Genomic DNA, 17,981 nt, shown 5'->3' on the forward strand with positions numbered 1-17,981 from the left:
CTGGTTCCTCCTGGTTGTAACTTGGGACCATCCCTTTGAAAAGCACCATATGTAATTTTCAAACATTTTTAGATTGTATATTGCCAGTGTGGGTGGTGCTCTTTATAGGCCTGAAGGGGTTGAAAGCACTACTCCCAGAGAAGTGAGGTTAAAACCAGGCTTTGTTGGTAGGTGGTAGGCAGTGAATTACAGGTTGGGAACTTTTTTTTAAATTAAAAAATGAATATACAGAAACATTAATAAAAATTTATAGAAAAAATCAAAATCAGAATAATATCATTTACTGATTGATGGCTGTGGCTAAATTTTACAAGGTAAGAAATCCATCATGTCTCTCTTCAGTTCTGTAGGGGAGTTTTATTTTTCTAAACCAAGACATAAATTCCCCAAACTGTCATTTGGTTTGAACTTAGACACAAGCTGAGAATTTAGGATACCTTGACAATAATATTTGTTTGTAGGGGGAATAAAAATCCTTCAGCATAGTCTTTGATCAGAGATAGCATTAAAGCCAACTGTTGTGTTGTACTTGTTCCAAAAGAAGGTTTGAAATCTATTTCTAGGCTTAGCATAATTTATTAACATCTGCTAAAATCTGCTGACTTATGTTGTCTTTCTTAGCATGAATGATATAATACTTAGGGCAGAGGAAATCATACCATAACCTTTTTAATGTTACAAGAATCACCCAACTGCCCTCCCCCCACCCCGAAAAAGGGGAAAAAAAGGAAACCATAATCTCATCAGTCAGAGCTAATGACTTGGATTTTTGATAAATATCTTTTTATATATGCGTGTGTATGTGTGTATGTTAAAAATGGTAATTTAAGACATAATGGATATAAGGTTTTTATAGAAAATATTTTTAACTAGTTGTGCACATTAAATTTCGGGAAGATTAATTCCTAAAAGCAGAATAATTGAGATCCAAAATAAAAGTATAATGACTTAGGGTGCCTGGGTGACTCAGTTGGTTAGGCTTCAATTTGACTGTTCAGTTTCACCTCAGGTTGTGATCTCAGTGTTGTGAGATCGAGCTCCTGGTCAGTTTGCACACTGGGCATGGAGCCTGCTTAAGATTCTCTTTCTCCCTCTCTCCCTGCCCTTCCCCCCATCTCTCTCTCCTTCTCTTAAAAAAAAGTATGTTGACTTTACCTTCTGAAAAGAAATGGAGAAACAATCCACCAAGCATTTAGAAATAAGTGGTAGAATTTTCAGCCAGAAGACTTCCAGTGTAGTATTTAGAAGAAAAAACATTCAGAGCCATATGTAGAAGCTTATTCTTATCTTGAATCTGACAGAAAGAATACTGTGCTTGTTTGCTTCCTTTTGTCCTGTTGTTGCTAGCATCCTCTTTATCACATTAATTTGTTGACTGTTTACTCTCTATCATGCACTGGGTTAACCCTTTGTGGACCCTGTCTTTATTTCTCATGATGGCCCTGTGACGTGGAAATGAGGCTTAGAGAGATTACATGATCTGTTTAAGGTAATCTGGCTAGTAAGAAAATGGTGCCAAGATGTAAATGCAGTTCTCTGTCTTTGGAGCAAGGTTTATCCAAAAGATTTCTCTAAGTTGTTGATTTTTTAAAAATTTAAATTTGATTAGTTAGCATGTAGTATATTATTAGTTTCAGAGGTATAGTTCAGTGATTCATCAGTCTTTTATAACACCCAGTGCTCATGACATCATGTGCCCTCTTTAATGTCCATTACCCAGCTACTCCATCCCTCAACTCCTCTCCCCTCCAGCAACCCTCAGTTTAGTTCCATGATTAAAAGTCTCTTATGGCTTGTCTCTCTCTCTCTGATTTTGTCTTGTTTTATTTTTCCCTCCCTTCCCCTATGATCCTCTGTTTTGTTTCCTAAATTTCACATGCTAGTGAGATCATATGATAATTGTCTTTCTCTGATTGACTTATTTAGCTTAGCATAATACCCTCTAGTTCTATCTACATCATTGCAAATGGCAAGATTTCATTTTTTTGATGGCTGAGTAGTATTCATACACACACACACACACACATACATACATACACACTTATCCCACATCTTCTTTATCATCTGTAGATGGATATCTGAGCTCTTTCCATAATTTGGCTATTGTGGACATTGCTGCTATAAATATTGGGGTGCAGGTCCTCTTTTGGATTACTACATTTATATCTTTGGAGTAAATACCCAGTAGTGTAATTGTTGGGTGATAAAGTACCTCTATTTTCAACTTCTTGAGGGACATCCATACTGTTTTCCAGAGTGGGTTCACCAGCTTGCATTCCCACCAAAAATGCAAGAGGGTTCCCCTTTCTTCACATCCTTGCCAACATCTATCATTTCCTGACTTGTTAATTTTAGCCATTCTGACCAGTATGAGGTGATACCTCATTGTGGTTTTGATTTGTATTTCCCTGATGCTGAGTGATGATGAGCATTTTTTCATGTGTCTGTTGGTCATTTGTCTTTTTCGGAGAAATGTCTGTCTTTGTCTTCTGCCCGTTTCTTGATTGGATTATTTGTTCTTTGGGTATTGAATTTGGTAATTCTTTATAGATTATGGATACCAGCCCTTTATCTGATATGTCATTTACAAATATATTCTGACATTCTGTCAGTTGTCTTTCAGTTTTGTCGACTGTTTCCTTTGCTGTGCAAAAGCTTTTGATCTTGATGAAGTCCCAATGGTTCATTTTTGCCTGTGTTTCCCTTGCCTTTGGGATGTGTCTAGTCAGAAATTGCTGCAGCCAAGGTCACAAAGGTTGCTGCCTGTGTTCTCCTCAAGGATTTTGATGGATTCTTCTCTCACATCTAGGTCTTTTATCCATTTTGAGCCTATTTTAGTGTATGGTATAGGAAAGTGGTCCAGTTTCATTCTGCATGTGGCTGTCCAATTTTCCCAACATCATTTGTTGAAGAGATTGTCTTTTATCCATTGTACATTCTTTCCTGCTTTGTTGAAGATCAGTTGACCAAAGAGTTGAGGGTCCATTTTTGGGTTCTCTATTCTGTTCCATTGATCTATGTGGCTGTTTTTGTGCTAGTACCATACTGTCTTGATGATTATAGCTTTGTAATAGAGCTTTGTAATAGTCTGGAATTGTGATGCCACCAGGTTTGGTTTTCTTCTTCAACATTCCTTTAGCTATTTGGGGTCTTTTCTGGTTCCATACAATTTTTGGATTATTTGTTCCAATTTGGTGAAAAAAGTGGATGGTATTTTGATAGGGATTGCATTGAATGTGTAGATTGCTCTAGGTAGCATAGACATGTTCACAATATTTGTTCTTCCAATCCATGAACATGGAAAGTTTTTCCATTTCTTTGTGTCTTCCTCAATTCCTTTCACGAGTATTCTGTGGTTTTCTGAGTACAGATCCTTTGCCTCTTTGGTTAGGTTTATTCCTAGGTATCTTATGGTTTTTGGTGCAATTGTAAATGGGTTTGACTCCTTAATTTCTCTTTCTTCTGTCTCATTGTTACTGTATCAAAATGCAACTGATTTCTGTGTATTGATTTTATATCCTGCCACTTTGCTGAATTCCTATATGAGTTCTAGCAATTTTGGGGTGGAGAACTTTTGGGTTTTGTGTAGAGAGTGTCAGGGCATTTGCAAAGAGTGAGAGTGTGACTTCTTTGCTTTTTTGGATGCACTTTCTTTCTTTCTTTCTTCCTTTCTCCCTTTCTTTCTGATTGCTGAGGCTAGGACTTCTAGTATTATGTTGAACAACAGTGGTAGTAGTGGACATCGCTGCTGTGTTACTGATCTTGAGAATGATATTTGCTGTGGGCTTTTTCTAGATGGTTCTATGAGTTATATTCCCTCTACCCCTGCCCTGTGAAGAGTTTTAATCAAGAAAGGATGCTATACTTTGTCAAATGATTTTTTTTTTGCATCTTTTGAGAGTATCACATAGTTCTTGTCCTCTCTATTATTAATGTAGTGTACCGCACTGATTGATTTGCAGATATTGAACCACCCTTGCAGCCCAGGAATAAATCCCGCTAGGTTGTGGTGAATAATCCTTTTTAATGTACTGTTGGATCCTATTGGCTAGTATCTTGGTGAGAATTTTTGCATCTGTGTTCATCAGGGATATTGGTTTGCAATTCTCCTTTTTGATGGGGTCTTTGTCTGGTTTTGGGTAAGTTGTTGATTTTTAACCTTACTGCTGCATGGTGGGAGCCCATGAATAGATTGCACTTGAAGATGCCAGTCACTGAAGGAAGGGTGGGTAGAACAGCTGTGGGGTTTGTAATCCCAATGATTATCAGTGTTTTTCTCCTTACAACTCAAAATCTCCTTGACACCCAGGAGGAACATGTATCATAGTCACACATTTTTGAAATGGAGGTGGAAACTCCTAGATTAAATATTCTCTGAGGTTTCTTTCTTTCTTTCTTAAGATTTTATTTATTTATTTGAGAGAGTGAGAGAGAACATGAGAGAGATGAGGGTCAGAGGGAGAAGCACACTCCCTGATGAGCAGGGAACCCAATGAGGGATTCGACCCCGGGGCTCCAGGATCATGTCCTGGGCCGAAGGCAATGACTTAACCAACTGAGCCATGCAGGTGCCCCATTCTCTGAGGTTTCTTACTTCCAAAGTTGATTATCTTAAGTTGGTTATAATTTTGATGTTGTCTTGGCAAATCTGGGATTTAAGGTATTAACAATATGGCAAGAAAATACAGACTCTGGTTACATTAGTCTCCGAAAGTTTATGACTTTTAATTTAGATTTCATGTGTGTAACTTCTTTGATTTGAAAAGATTACTTGCTCTGTTTGAAGCATAAACTGCCATTCCCACAAGGAAAAGTGAGATGTAAAATTTCTAAGTAATAACATGACTTACTAATTTTTCTGAAATAGCATTATTTGAATGAGATTTTCATATAAATTTTTCATTTTGAAGTTAGTACATTATTTTTCTTCTCAAAAGTTGTTTTAGGAAACTTAGGAACTTAAGTGCTTTTTCTTTTTAATAAGTTTTTAAATTGAAGTACAAAGAACCATGGTTGTTATAGTCCCATAGAACAGTTTCCCAATTGAAGAAAATTTTTCTATAAGATAAGTATTATTCATAAATGAACAGTGAAGAAAAAATTTTATTCTGTTGTGAAAATTTTATTCTGTTTTATTCTATTTCACATAATGAATTCTACGCTAGCATTATTTCATTATGCATAATAATAAAGCACTCCTCAACTTTATTGCTAGTGTTTAAATTGCCTAACTTGATGCAGCACAAAAGATTTCTTACTAGACTTACCTAGAATATGTTTTTATGAGAAGAAATGTATACATCGTTTAGATAATGTACATTGCCTAGGAACCATCTTATTTAAAAAATGCTTTTAAAACCTTTAATATTTTAAACTTTTAAATACAGAAATACTATTTTCAGCTCTTCTTCTGGGCACACAAACATGGGTAAGACATGATTTCTGCAAGTGAAAAGCTTACAGTTGAATGAAGGAGTCATGTATGTAGGCAGGTACCTATAACGAGGTTTTAACAAGTATCATTGAAGTCAGCCTCAATAGCAAAGGGAGCACAGATGGGGGAGTGATTAAATGTAACCTTGTAGAGGAGAGGAAAGGTAAAAGAAAACTGTATTGTTTCCTTTATAAAATCAAACAAGGTCTTCCAGGTGTTGACTGATGATTCTAATATTTTACTGTTTGAAATTAGACATGCTTCCTTCTGGGATTTTTTCCCTACATAGATGTTTTGTTTACAACTCATTACCTTTTGATTCTAACAATTGGAGTTAGAAAAGCTGGTTGACAAGTGATCCTATAAAGAAAAGATGGATCCAAGTGTCAAGATTTGAGTCTATGGGGATTCTTTGTCCTCTGGCTTGGAGCACCAGGATGTAATTTCCTAATTTCTATAAGGGAACTGCAGGTATTTTTTTTGTTTGTTTATTCAAGGCTTCATACAGAAGTCATCATCTAAGCTGTGCTTTGAGAGATAAGTAGAATTTTCCAAGTAGGAGAAAGGTATTCTTGGCAGAGGAACAGTCAGATGATGAGAGACCAAAGGTAGAGCAAGTAAGTGAAGCTAACTCAGGAGTATTTTAGTCTGTGGAGCAGGGTGAATGGTATACTGTTAACTAAGGAGGGGAATACAGAAATTTAATTGGGAGCTGGAGTGGAATATGATCTTTCTTCTGGGCATGTTAATTTGGGATGTTTGGGGGGAATTTCAATAATTGATATTTCTCATCCTTTCCACTAAAAATTATTAATCACCCTATGTGCCTAGATGTCAAGTACACAGACATAAGAAACAACATATTCTCAAAAGGTTTACAGGATCTTGGAAAGAGAGACAAGGCAATAATTAGAATGCATATTTAAATGTGTGATAGAAATGATCACAGGTTGGTGATGGGGAACTTGAGAGTTTTGATTACGTAATGGACACTGAAGCTGGGAATAGGGAGAAGGAGAAATGAGGGTTAGGAAAGAATTCCTGTGAAATTGCCTCATGAGACGCAAATGTTGTTTCGCTGTGTGAGTTAACAAGATGGCAGAAGGTGGAAAAAGGGAACATTTTAGGCAGAAATATTTGCTTATCTGATAGCTTGGGAGTGTCAGTGAATAAGCTACTTATGGTTTAATTTAACAGGTAGGAACTATGTAAATGGGGAATGATAGGGTCCTGCAGATCATGTATGTCTTGATTTTGATCTTGAAGCTCATCATATTGGTAGTATTAGGAAGTTAGTGAAGGATTTAAGGTAGGGGAATGACTTAACCAGATGAGATGTCCAGCAACCACTTAGAGCTCTGAGCTCTAAGAGAAGTAATTGGTGTTGGGAGTATAAAATAACTATGGGTTACCATGATGGATAAAAGTGTTTCTTGCTTAGTTGTAGAGACAGACAGGTGAACAAAAATTACATTACAGTCTGCACGTGCTATAGTGTGAAGTGCTGTAGATTGAGGATAGAGAAGAAAGTGATTTGGGGACTATACATTTAGACGTCATTGGTATGTGGATGGTATTTGCAACTGAGAATGTTGATGAGATTGTCAGGGGAAGAATTTAAAAGCCCTAATGAATGACCTGAAAGTGGAATTCTGGAAAAATGCAACAGTCATAGGATAATGGTTGAAGAAGAATTGTCTAAAGCTATGATTTTAGCACTGTGGATTGCAACTTACTAGTCAGTTGCAAAATCAAGACAGTGGATGTGAACTTAATATGGTTGGTTATAGACAGAATTTTCAAAACAGATTAGGAGTGAATAGAAAATATCAGGGTACATGTCATAAAGGTAATTATTGTCTTGTGAAATTTTGTTTAGAATTGTGTGTCCACGTGTGTTAAATGCATTTCTCATTATGAGCGATAGTCACAAACTTTTGAAAAACAGCAAAAAAAGAGACTGAGGAAGAGCAGTCAGATTATTAAATCACTTTGTTCTTCATTAATCTGATGGCAGGGAAAAGAAACAAACCCAGTGAAATTACAATGAGAAGGAGATTTTTCTCTTTATGGTTCAGATGGCCTCTCCCTAGGCCACCTTTATTACATCAGTTGTATAGGGGGAGAAATAGAAAGAAATAAGGGAAAAAGACTAGCAAGATAGTGAACTCAAAGACAGAGAGGGAGTTAGAGAATAGGCATGAGAGAGAATGAACCCCCATGGAGGCTGAATTTTTAATCTAACCCTACTGTGTGATGGCAAAAGCTCCATTCCCTAGCACATGGCCCAAAAAAGCCCCTTGGATTCATCCTACTGTATCAGCTCTGTTCTTTATTATGGAGCCAGAAGAACCTGAGAAAGGACACAAAACTACCTATCATTAAAATTGTTTAATAAATATTACCAAAAATAGAGATTATTGAGAGCTTATCTGTGGGTCAAGAACTGTTCTATGCCCTTGAAGTGAATGATCTCACCAAGTAAGTTAATATTTGTAAAACTCTTAGAACAGTGCCTTGCACATGGTAAGTACTCACTATGTCTGGTTATCATTAAAAGAACAGTTGAGCACTTGGTCAGTACTGGCTATTATTGTGTATTATTACTAATTAGCTAAGTTACTAATTATCACCACTTTACTAGTAAGGAAATTGAAGCATAATAAAATCAACTAGCTCAAAATCATATAGCTAGAAAGAAATGGAATCATTCCAATCTGAGTTGGAGGTGAAAATGATTAGTGTAGTTACATGGTGAGTTATATGACAGTTGGTGCTTCAATTATGTTAATGGGAGAGGGAAGAGGAAAGATGGACCATAAGTGAAAGACTTCATGAAGAAAACAATAAAACTCCTTAGTTTGGTGATTGGTTCCATATGAAGTAAAAAGATAACCAAGATTTTAAGCTGGTTGACTGGGAAAATGGTAACTAAGATGTAAGAAAATAAAGAAAAGCTTTCTTGGTAAGAAAGAATGACAATTTCCATTTAATTGTCTTGAATTTTACATGAGATAGTCAAGTTAAATGAGTAGCCCAGAATTTAAAAATAAAGATAGTGATACTTAGGCATATCACGTAAAGGAGTTGGTAGAAGCTGTGGGAGTATTTGAGATCTTCAGAAATGTCCAGTATATTTTGGCCATGAGAAAATGTGGGGAGTCACAAAAAGATCACGATAATTGCGCCCACACAATATTTTTACAGCTTTGCTCACATTGGCTTTATGGAAATCTTCAAATAATTTCAGGAATCTTTGAGAAAGAGCGTATCACTCCTGCTCTGGAGGCTGGCTGTTGTGTGGCATCCACTGTTTTCCGGGCTTCTGCCCTGGGCTGTGGCTGTGTGTCCTCTTGCTGCCCCTGTCAGTGAGGGTAGAGGCGCTCCACTGTGGTTTGGCCCTTTCCCCACTACCACGGAGACTGCGCTTTCCCCTCGTGGCGAGCCCAGAGACCTTGGAGAGTCAATGGCAAGAAAGCTATCCTCGTTTTCCCTGTTCTCTTTTTATTTTCTCTGTTCCCACCTCAGGTTTCAGACTTGTTATTTACTGGCTTTTTTGGCACCCCTGTCCAAGTGACAGGTGTGTTGTCTTCATGGTTCCTCAGATTTTTATGCCTTAATGGTTCCCGACCTTCAGATGAATTCTTACATAAAACACGTTTCAGTTTTTGCCCCATCAGTCCTCAGGCACATCTAGACTCTTATGAATCCTAAGGTGAAGGTCACTTACTAGGTTGAAACTAGGACCTGGACACTTGCTCCCTGCTCTCTCTAGAAGAGAGAGGTCAACATGGGAAATGCCCACATCTCTTATAATTGTCCATCCCTTGTTTCTTCTGTTCCCTTCTCTTTTTCATATGGCTATTTCCCTGGTTGATTGGAGATTATTTCTTCTTTTTCCCAAATGGGACAGTGATGTGCACTACTGTGGCATTAGATCCCATCTGAATATTCCTTTGGGAGGTATGATTCACTTCTTCCTCCTCTTTTTTTTTTTTTTTAAATAATCCTTCTTAAAGCTTTTCATACCTCTTTACCGGAGCTTGTAAAGATTTGAATATCTAGCACATTTTCCTTTCAAATAAGTATTGGTGATCTATTCCCCCCTCACCCTTTCACCTGTGAAGAATACCGATGAGTCTTTTTGAAAACTCATTGGCAGTTACTTTAGAACAGCAATTCATTGAAAGCTACTATATTAGAAATGTTTTATTGCACTGCACTAAAGCTGTGAAGTGCAAGGAACCATGAAGATTGAAAAATACAAATGATAGATGTGTCTCTTTATCCTTATTTTTTAGCCTTCTTTGAATCCTGGGGGGAGCCAATCATCTGATGTGGTGCTTTTGAACCACTGGAAAGTAAGGAATTTTGAAGTACAACGTGGTGACATTGTGTCATTGGTGTAAGTAATCAGAAGTATTTTGCATTTGTATATAAAGATATTTATAATTGGTTTAACTGATAATTTGCTGTTAATATCATTGCTAATTACTAAATTAATACATGTTAAATTAATATATTTTTAAAAATCAATTTTGAAATGTAACGATGCTATAAAAAAGGATTTTTCTTTTATATTTAAAATATATCAGTTGGTCAACATACTTGAATTTGGTAAAATGTCTTTGATGATATGTTGGTTAGAAATTATATTGGTGATCTAAAGTACATGTATTTGGTATCAGTTTGGATTATTTTGAAATTTTGCATCTTAGAAGCAACCTTAATGTTAATTTCATTTTTATTAGTTTGTGTAGGTACACAATATTTCTAGAAGATGATAATTGCGACATGAAGTTCAGTGACATTTTTATGTGTGTCTGAGTGATTGAACTGAAATAAGGCAGTTTGGAAGATTAGTAGACGGGAGGCTTTTGTTTGGGACCAAAAGGTGGCACTGTTTCTCTGTTAAAGTATAACTGGTCAGGAACAAGAGTTTCATTCCAGTCTTAATCTAGAAAAAGAACGCCAAAGTGTGCATGACTGATGCAATGATATAATACATAGACCCAGCACGTGCTTAAATGGTTTAGGTTTGAGATTTGTTTGTTTTAAAAGTAAATTCACACTTCGAAGACTAACAGAACTTGCCTGATTTCTGGTTTCAACCACTTACAAAAATGTTTTCCTATGCTTCCCTGTGATGGCAGTTAGTACATCTGGTTAGCAATTAATACAGCAGTTACTGTCATTTGTTTCAATGATAGTCAAATCCCAGTGTTTGGTGAAGATTTCCAGTTTATATTTCTGGTTCTTTAATTGGAATGTTTGTTTTTTTTGTTGGATGAGAATGTAATTGTTTGGTAAACATAAAACGTGATCTACTTGTTCATACTTACTTTTGGCTAGCTCTTTGTGGAAATAGATGTTTCACTAAGGTGTCTCCTTGAAGCCTGTTTTACCAGGATTCATTCAAAAACATATTAATTAAATCTGGTTACTAACTGATAAAATAATTACATTTGAATGGAGTTTTGTATGGCAGACATCCAAGGGTGGGGATTAAATGCTTCTCATGTTATTGAGGGCTTTCTTTAATATAAACCTACTCTTTGGACTCTAATTCTGTTTTGTCATTCAGAGTACTTTGTTTTGCAACCTCCTTAACAACCTTTTCCATGCTGGGTTAGCCTGTTGTGTGCTCATTATTCTTTTGCCTTTGGTTTGACAAGGTTATATTCTCACTTAGTCAGTGATGGAGAAGGATACCCACCCAAGTGAAAGAGGTCACACAATAAGCGGACAATTGTGCAGTTTTTTTTTTTTTTCCCTAGAGAAACATGCTGACTATCTCTAAGCAAGTAAATTTGAATAGGTAATTGGGGAAAAAAAAGGCCCCTTGAAATTCAGGGTTGCTTGGGTCCATAAAAGTATGCTAGCATATTATGGACTATGTGAAAAAGAGAATAGTATTCTCTTATGTAATTATTAAACTAATTGATATTTATTATATAAATTAATTTAAAAATAGTATATCTGAATTGGGGTTGATATAATAAATTATAACTCCTTGGGTCGAACTGTATTTTTAATGAGTTAATTATGTGTTGTATTTCTGTCATGTGCAAATAACACAAATTTTCTTTCATAATGCTGGTTGCTAGAAGGAACCATTTATGTAAAAGAATGCTTAGTGATTGGTATTATATTATTTAACAACAAATAATTATTAGGCAATGATTTTTTTTTTGAGAAAGAAACAAAAAGTCTTTTGCTAAATTCTTTTTTACCAAACACATTTAAAATATCTTTTTAGTTTTGTGAGCAAAAATGTTTTCTAAATGTCCTTATTATATTTAGACATTTTATAGACTGCTTCATTTGAAAAGATTGATGTTGGTTTTATTAATGTTCATGAATATATATTTAATTCATGTCAACACTGAATATTTGCTTTTCTTACAAAATGTATCAGTCTGGTTTTAACTTAGATGATAATTATCATTATTATATCAGAACATTCTATCTATTTAAGAGATGTGTGATTCAAGAAATGAGTGACCCATTTTGTAATATTAAGGCTAAATAGAAGATATAGTTCCTCATTTTGTTTATAAATTGATATGACACATTTCATTGACACATAAAATCTTTGGAAACAAGGTAGTAAGACAATTTATATCTAAAAAAATCCTGGGAGAGTGCTTTATATATTCAGTGTATATGGAAATACAGCATTTTTATTATTATATATACATTTCTGGGAAAATTGCAGTTTGCAAATTCATAAAGTAGTAGGGCTAATGCAACTTTGTAACTAGAGCACTAAAGAAAACAATAACAATTCAATAAAACTGCTAGCACAATTGAAATGACATGAAATTTTTAATAAATAAGCAGTGCAGTATATGTAGGATATATTTAAAATGACATAGGTGAAGGTAAGTTGGTGGAAGGCAATGTAAGGAAGGGTTGAGCTTGTCTGTGTATACAAGGGCAGAGGGACATTTTCATCAGAAGTTACAAATAGTGAGAAGATTATAAGCTTTGTACAAAATGTACTGATACCAGAGGTTTATTCTCTGCTTATTGTTTAGTGTTACCTTCATATATATATACACGTATATATAATATAATATAATATAAATAATATATATTATATATTATTATATATGTGTTTTGCCTTCATATATATATAATTATATATAATCTGTATATATATATATATATATATATTTTTTTTTTTTTTTAAACAAAGATCAGGGTTGACCTTGCAGTAAGCACTTGTAAGAGAAGGATCAAATATATAGTACTGATTCCTTCCTGGCTTATTGCTGTTTGTGTACTTAGCCTTCAGTTGCTATTATTAATGAGGTAACACATTAATGATCTGGGAAAAAATTCCATGTGAACTAATGCAGCTTCTGCTTTACATTGAAACCCTTTCTCCCTAGTCCCTATGAGCCAATTCATGTTACAGAAACACATGCTGTAGCAGAACAGACTTTCTTTTCTATTGCAGTGGGTTTTGTTCAGTTTATTGAGCAAGGCTGTTCCCTAAAGGGTGGAGGGTCTGAGGGGGTACATATTAGCATATGCCTCTTTGCATCTCTTCCTTATCTTATGCTGTCACTTTCTTTCTGTGAAAAGTTGGTCTCAGTGAAGCTGATATTTAAGCATGTTATTCAATAATGTTAAATCAAAAGGTATATTTATTTAAAAACATTACTTGTCACATAAAACATGACTTGCTGTCGTCAAGTCCTTGGTATTACTGAATGTATGTAGGTGACATCATATTCTCTTAGTGGATTTGTGAACTAATAGTGGTGATTAAGGTGGATTTTCTATACCTCGGAATTGACTTTTCATTAACTTGTGTGATGGCCTTACTGCAGTAGGCTTAACATAAGTAGCATATTTACAGTGATATGTCAATTAACAAATCCATTGGGACAGAGTTTCCTTCATAATAAAGTTTCAAATAATCACACTTTAAAGTGTTCTAGCTTTTTAGTTTGAAATGATATTAGACCTCAAGAAAGGTCATAAAAATAGTATAGAAAGTTCCCATATAACCTCCAGTGATGTTTTTTTCAGCTTTACTGATGTATAATTGACAAATGAATTGTGATATTTAAGGCACACAGTGGGATGATTTTATATATATATATGTATTATATATATATATATTATGTATATATATATAACATATATATGTATAATGATAGGATTCACCCCATTGAGTTAACACATCTGTCACCTTACATAATTACCTTTTGTGTGTGAGAACATTTAAGTTCTACTTTCTTAGCAAATTTCAATGAAAAAATGTAGTGTTATCAGCTGTAGTCACCATGTTATCCCTTAGACCAGGATAAGGTATAAGACTATTATATTATATATTATTTATTTTAATTATTTAATTATTTAATTATTAATTTATATGAATTATTATATTATTATAAGGTATAAGACTATTCATCTTATACCCCCTAAATTAACATTGTACATTACCATGGTACACTTACTGAGATGAGGAAGTTGACCTTGATACAATAAATACTATTAACTAACTCACAGATCTTATGTGAGTTTCACCAGTTTTCCCACAAATGTTCATTTAGGATCTCATATTTCATTTTGATTTTTTAAAATGCCTGTAGTCTCCTCCAATTTGTGATAGTTCCTCATTTGTTCTTTGTCCGTTTTGATCTTTACACTTTTGAAGGGTTCTGCCAGTTATTTTGTAGAAAAATCTTTACCTTTAGAAATTTTGAGGTCAGTGTATGTTCCAGTGGGGAAGCATTGCTGTTGATGGCACTTGCTGGGGAAGCTGTAGCAGTGGTAAAGCCACAGGCAGATGAGATAGGGACAGAGAAGGAAATGCTCTCACCTAAGTCATTTTGGTTTCTAAGGACCCCATACTTGGGTCATGACTAAGAGACTCATGGCTTCCCGAAGTCCACACAGTCACATTTACTGCTGCCAGGAAGCAAGGAGGGAGAGCTGTGCAGGTAGAGGAAAGGCTAAAGCTTATAGTACAGATGGAAGAGAAGGAACTAAGGCTGGCTCATAGATGATACTACATTGAACCCACGTTCAGTTCTAGAATAGAAGATGAGGGTAGGGAAATTCTCATTTTATGAATACCCCTGTATATCAGACATTGTGCTATGCACTTTGTGTATGCCACTTTTACTTAATTCTCATAACAGTATCTGGAAATGGTTATTTTTAACACAGTGAAAATGAGATTTAGCAAGTAAATAGCAAGTGAATAGCAGAGCCAGAATGCGAACCTAGGTCCACTTGACTCTGAACCTGTCCTGTTCGACATAGCAGGCAATGTGACTGTTGAGCAGCTGAAGTGGTTATTGCCTCTTGTTAAAATGATATTTTGGGTACATGCAGTCAGATAAAGTACCTTATTAAAATGAACTTAAATGTTTTTTTTTTTTTTTTAATGTGGCTACTAGAGAATTCAAAATTAAATGTGTGACACGCACTGTTTCTATTGGACAGACATCACTGTGTCTAAACCTTTTCCCATCAGCCACTGCTGCTTTCCTGGAGTGTGTCTAAGGTCAGCTAGTGTGAGATCCTAAAGTCTGTGGTGGAACAATACTGGGGTAGTTGCTGTGAAGCAAAGGCAGACTTCCCAAGATAGTGAAACACTTTGTATTGGTAAGAGTATTGGGGTGATCAGGTCCAAAGACAAAGAAAAAAGACATGCAGTCTATGAGAGAGAGAAAAAAAGGTATCCCCAGCAGTTGTTTGTTTGTTTTTTAAGTAGACTCCATGTCCAGTATGGGGCTTGAATTCATGACCATGAGATCGAGAGGCACATATTCAACCAACTGAGCCAGCCAGGTACCCCCATAACAGTTTTTAATATGTATTGACTGTTGTTTTCCAGTCACTGGGTTAAGAGTTCTATATTCATTTTTATTTAATCCTTATTCTAACCACCCCCAACTATAGGTACTGTTGTTATTCCTATGTTGTAGATGAGAACAGTGAGGTATAGAGAGGATAAGCAAGTTGCTTAAGGACATACAGCTAGTAAATGGAAAAGCAAAGTTTTGAAGTGCCTCTCATCAACTCCTGTATTCTTGACCTTCAAACTCTAATGCCTCTATGTATTGTGGTGGTTTGGTTGAAGACACTTAACTCATTCTCAGCAAAGAAGTCAAGTGGGCCCTAATATCTCGGCATCTATCATATCATTCCCATGTCTGTAATGAATTTCTGATACAGTGGTTCATGAAATGTAGTCTCTTTGTTAATAGCGATAAGACATTATTATGAACATATAGTGTGCATACAATTTCTACAGCTGGTTTGTGGCATGCTAAACTGATTGCCGTTTTCTGACAGATGGCCGCTATGACGGCTACCTCTCTAGCAGTGAATGTGAGCAAAGACTTCAGCCCGGGAAATAGATGAAACAATTGAGCCTTTGGAAAAAATGAAAGGTGCTAGTTCCTTTGTGTCTTGAGTGCTTGTAAATCTTTAAAGATCCCTTAATCCACCAAGGTAAATTAATCTGCTAAAAAAACAAATTCAGGTTTTGAACAAAATGCTCAGAGCAATGACAATACTGAATCATGACCTCTAATTGTATTAAAAGCCAGTTATCTGTTGAGCTGGAGGAAGGTAATTGTGGATGCTTATCTGTTGAATCTGTACTCATTCCCAATTTGTCGTTTTGTTTATAGCCAAATATTTTTCTTAGTTTGTAGGTAATATTGTATGTTTGAGGAAGACAAAGTTACAAAGACTGTGACTTTCAAAGAAAGCTTCATAAGCAAAATTTATCTTTTTTTTTTCTTTTTCTTTTTCTTCTTCTCCCCCTCTTCCTTCTCATCCTCCTCCTCCTTCTTCTAAAATTAATTGACTGTGAAAATGGTGGACAGTGAAATCCATTTTGCAGTTAATTTTGATGAGACATTTAGTTTTCAGCACTTTCAATTACCCATTGTAGTTTGCAGTCATTACTAAGTATATTTACAAATGATACTTTAAAAAATAAGATAGTTTATGTAATAATAAATATTTATAAATAAATAATATTTATTTAATAATAAATAATAAATATTTATTATTATTTATTGCTAGTATTTGATATAGATTAAACTCATTTTGTAACTGCCCTGTGTAGGCATACAACAAGTTAGTACCTTTAAGGTAGTCTTTAATATTAATTTGCTTTTCTGAGTAGGATAAACTGCTTCCACAGTTGTTATACATTTAATTATGCAACAAAATATTTCCTCAGTTCTGAGCTAGGAAATGTTTCAGTGATCATAAATTTCAATTTTGAATTATTGAGATTTTATGGTAATACAACTATAGGAGATATTCATAGCTTTTGCTCAACTCATTTCCTAAATCTTATATCCTTTGAGCAATAACGGGAAATTGTCAAAGAACAAAGTTATACAGGCAACATTCTATGAAATAGTAGGTACTTATGTTTGTAACTGTTTTATAGTAAATAGTTACTTATGTTGTAACTGTTTTATTTTAACTGTGAAAAAATCCAGTATCTGAGAACACTATAACTTCTATTAAAAAAAAAAAAACAAAACTTCAGGACAGCATTACATATTATATGTAATCAGTCAGATTGAACTCTTAGGGAGAAGCATTTTGAATGTAAGCTTAAATAATAATGGTAGCAAAAAAATAATTATTTTGGAGAAGCAGACAATTTAAGTTTCAAACAGTAAATGTAACTCAGAAAAATAAACTGTTACATAGTTTATTTAAATGCATATTTATTAATTTTTATTTAAATATATATTTATTTAAATACATATTTATTAAAACAGGCCAACCTGTTTTAAATTCTTCTGAAACCATTAAGATATAGATACATATATAAAGATAGGCTACTAAGATCAATCAATATCTGATTTCCATTTTCATCTGTGATGGACTAGATTATTTCAAACTAAGGCCTATACTGAGAAACATGAGAAAGCTGCATTAAAACAAAACAAAACAACCTACATGCATCGTGGCTCTGTCAAAGAGCAAAGATGCCAGAGTGAAGAGAACCACATTGAGGTGCACCCTGTATTCAGTGCCACCTTTTATCTTGGGTTATTTGTCACTTTGTGGCACCTTGTGAGTGGCAGCTAAGATAGTGAGATGCTGAGTAGAATCTTTGACAGTTTTATACCCCTAGTGAATCAAACTAGAATTCAAGGAGGATAAGGCAGGACCTTGTTCAAATGCTCCATATTTTTAATTGGGAGCCTTGAACGTATATCCCAGGAGTTATGGAGAACTAGAAATAGACCACGACTTACAAAAATTGAGATGCAGCCTCTGATAAACTCAATCCTGATTTTAATGTGATCTGCCTTTACTTAACCTGTCTTTGCCAGAAGCAAGAGACATCATGCAGAGTTTCTATAAGTTTTTGTGCCAAATACTTGGCATTCAGTAAAAAATCACCATGCATGTCAGAAGCCAGGACCAAGACAAAAACAAAATAAAACAATAAATAATAGGAACAGATCTCATGGTGATCTAGCTGTTGGAATGATCAGATATGGGCTATAAAATAATTATAATCAGCATATTAAAATTG

At 34.9% G+C, this 17,981-nt stretch overlaps 1 protein-coding gene across 2 annotated transcripts in view; it reads left to right on the forward strand.

Moving 5' to 3' along the window:
- IMMP2L (inner mitochondrial membrane peptidase subunit 2) overlaps nucleotides 1-17,981 on the forward strand; it is an 859,460-nt gene that overhangs the window by 59,442 nt on the left and 782,037 nt on the right. For both annotated transcript variants that reach the window (XM_032871296.1, XM_032871300.1), the window contains exon 4: nucleotides 9,736-9,839. In XM_032871296.1, coding sequence (XP_032727187.1) covers nucleotides 9,736-9,839 — 104 coding nt within the window. The remainder of the gene's footprint in view (nucleotides 1-9,735; nucleotides 9,840-17,981) is intronic.

The sequence above is a fragment of the Lontra canadensis genome, unplaced genomic scaffold, assembly GCF_010015895.1.
Source record: "Lontra canadensis isolate GAN:19392208 unplaced genomic scaffold, GSC_riverotter_1.0 scaffold2, whole genome shotgun sequence".
Lineage (NCBI taxonomy): Eukaryota > Metazoa > Chordata > Mammalia > Carnivora > Mustelidae > Lontra > Lontra canadensis.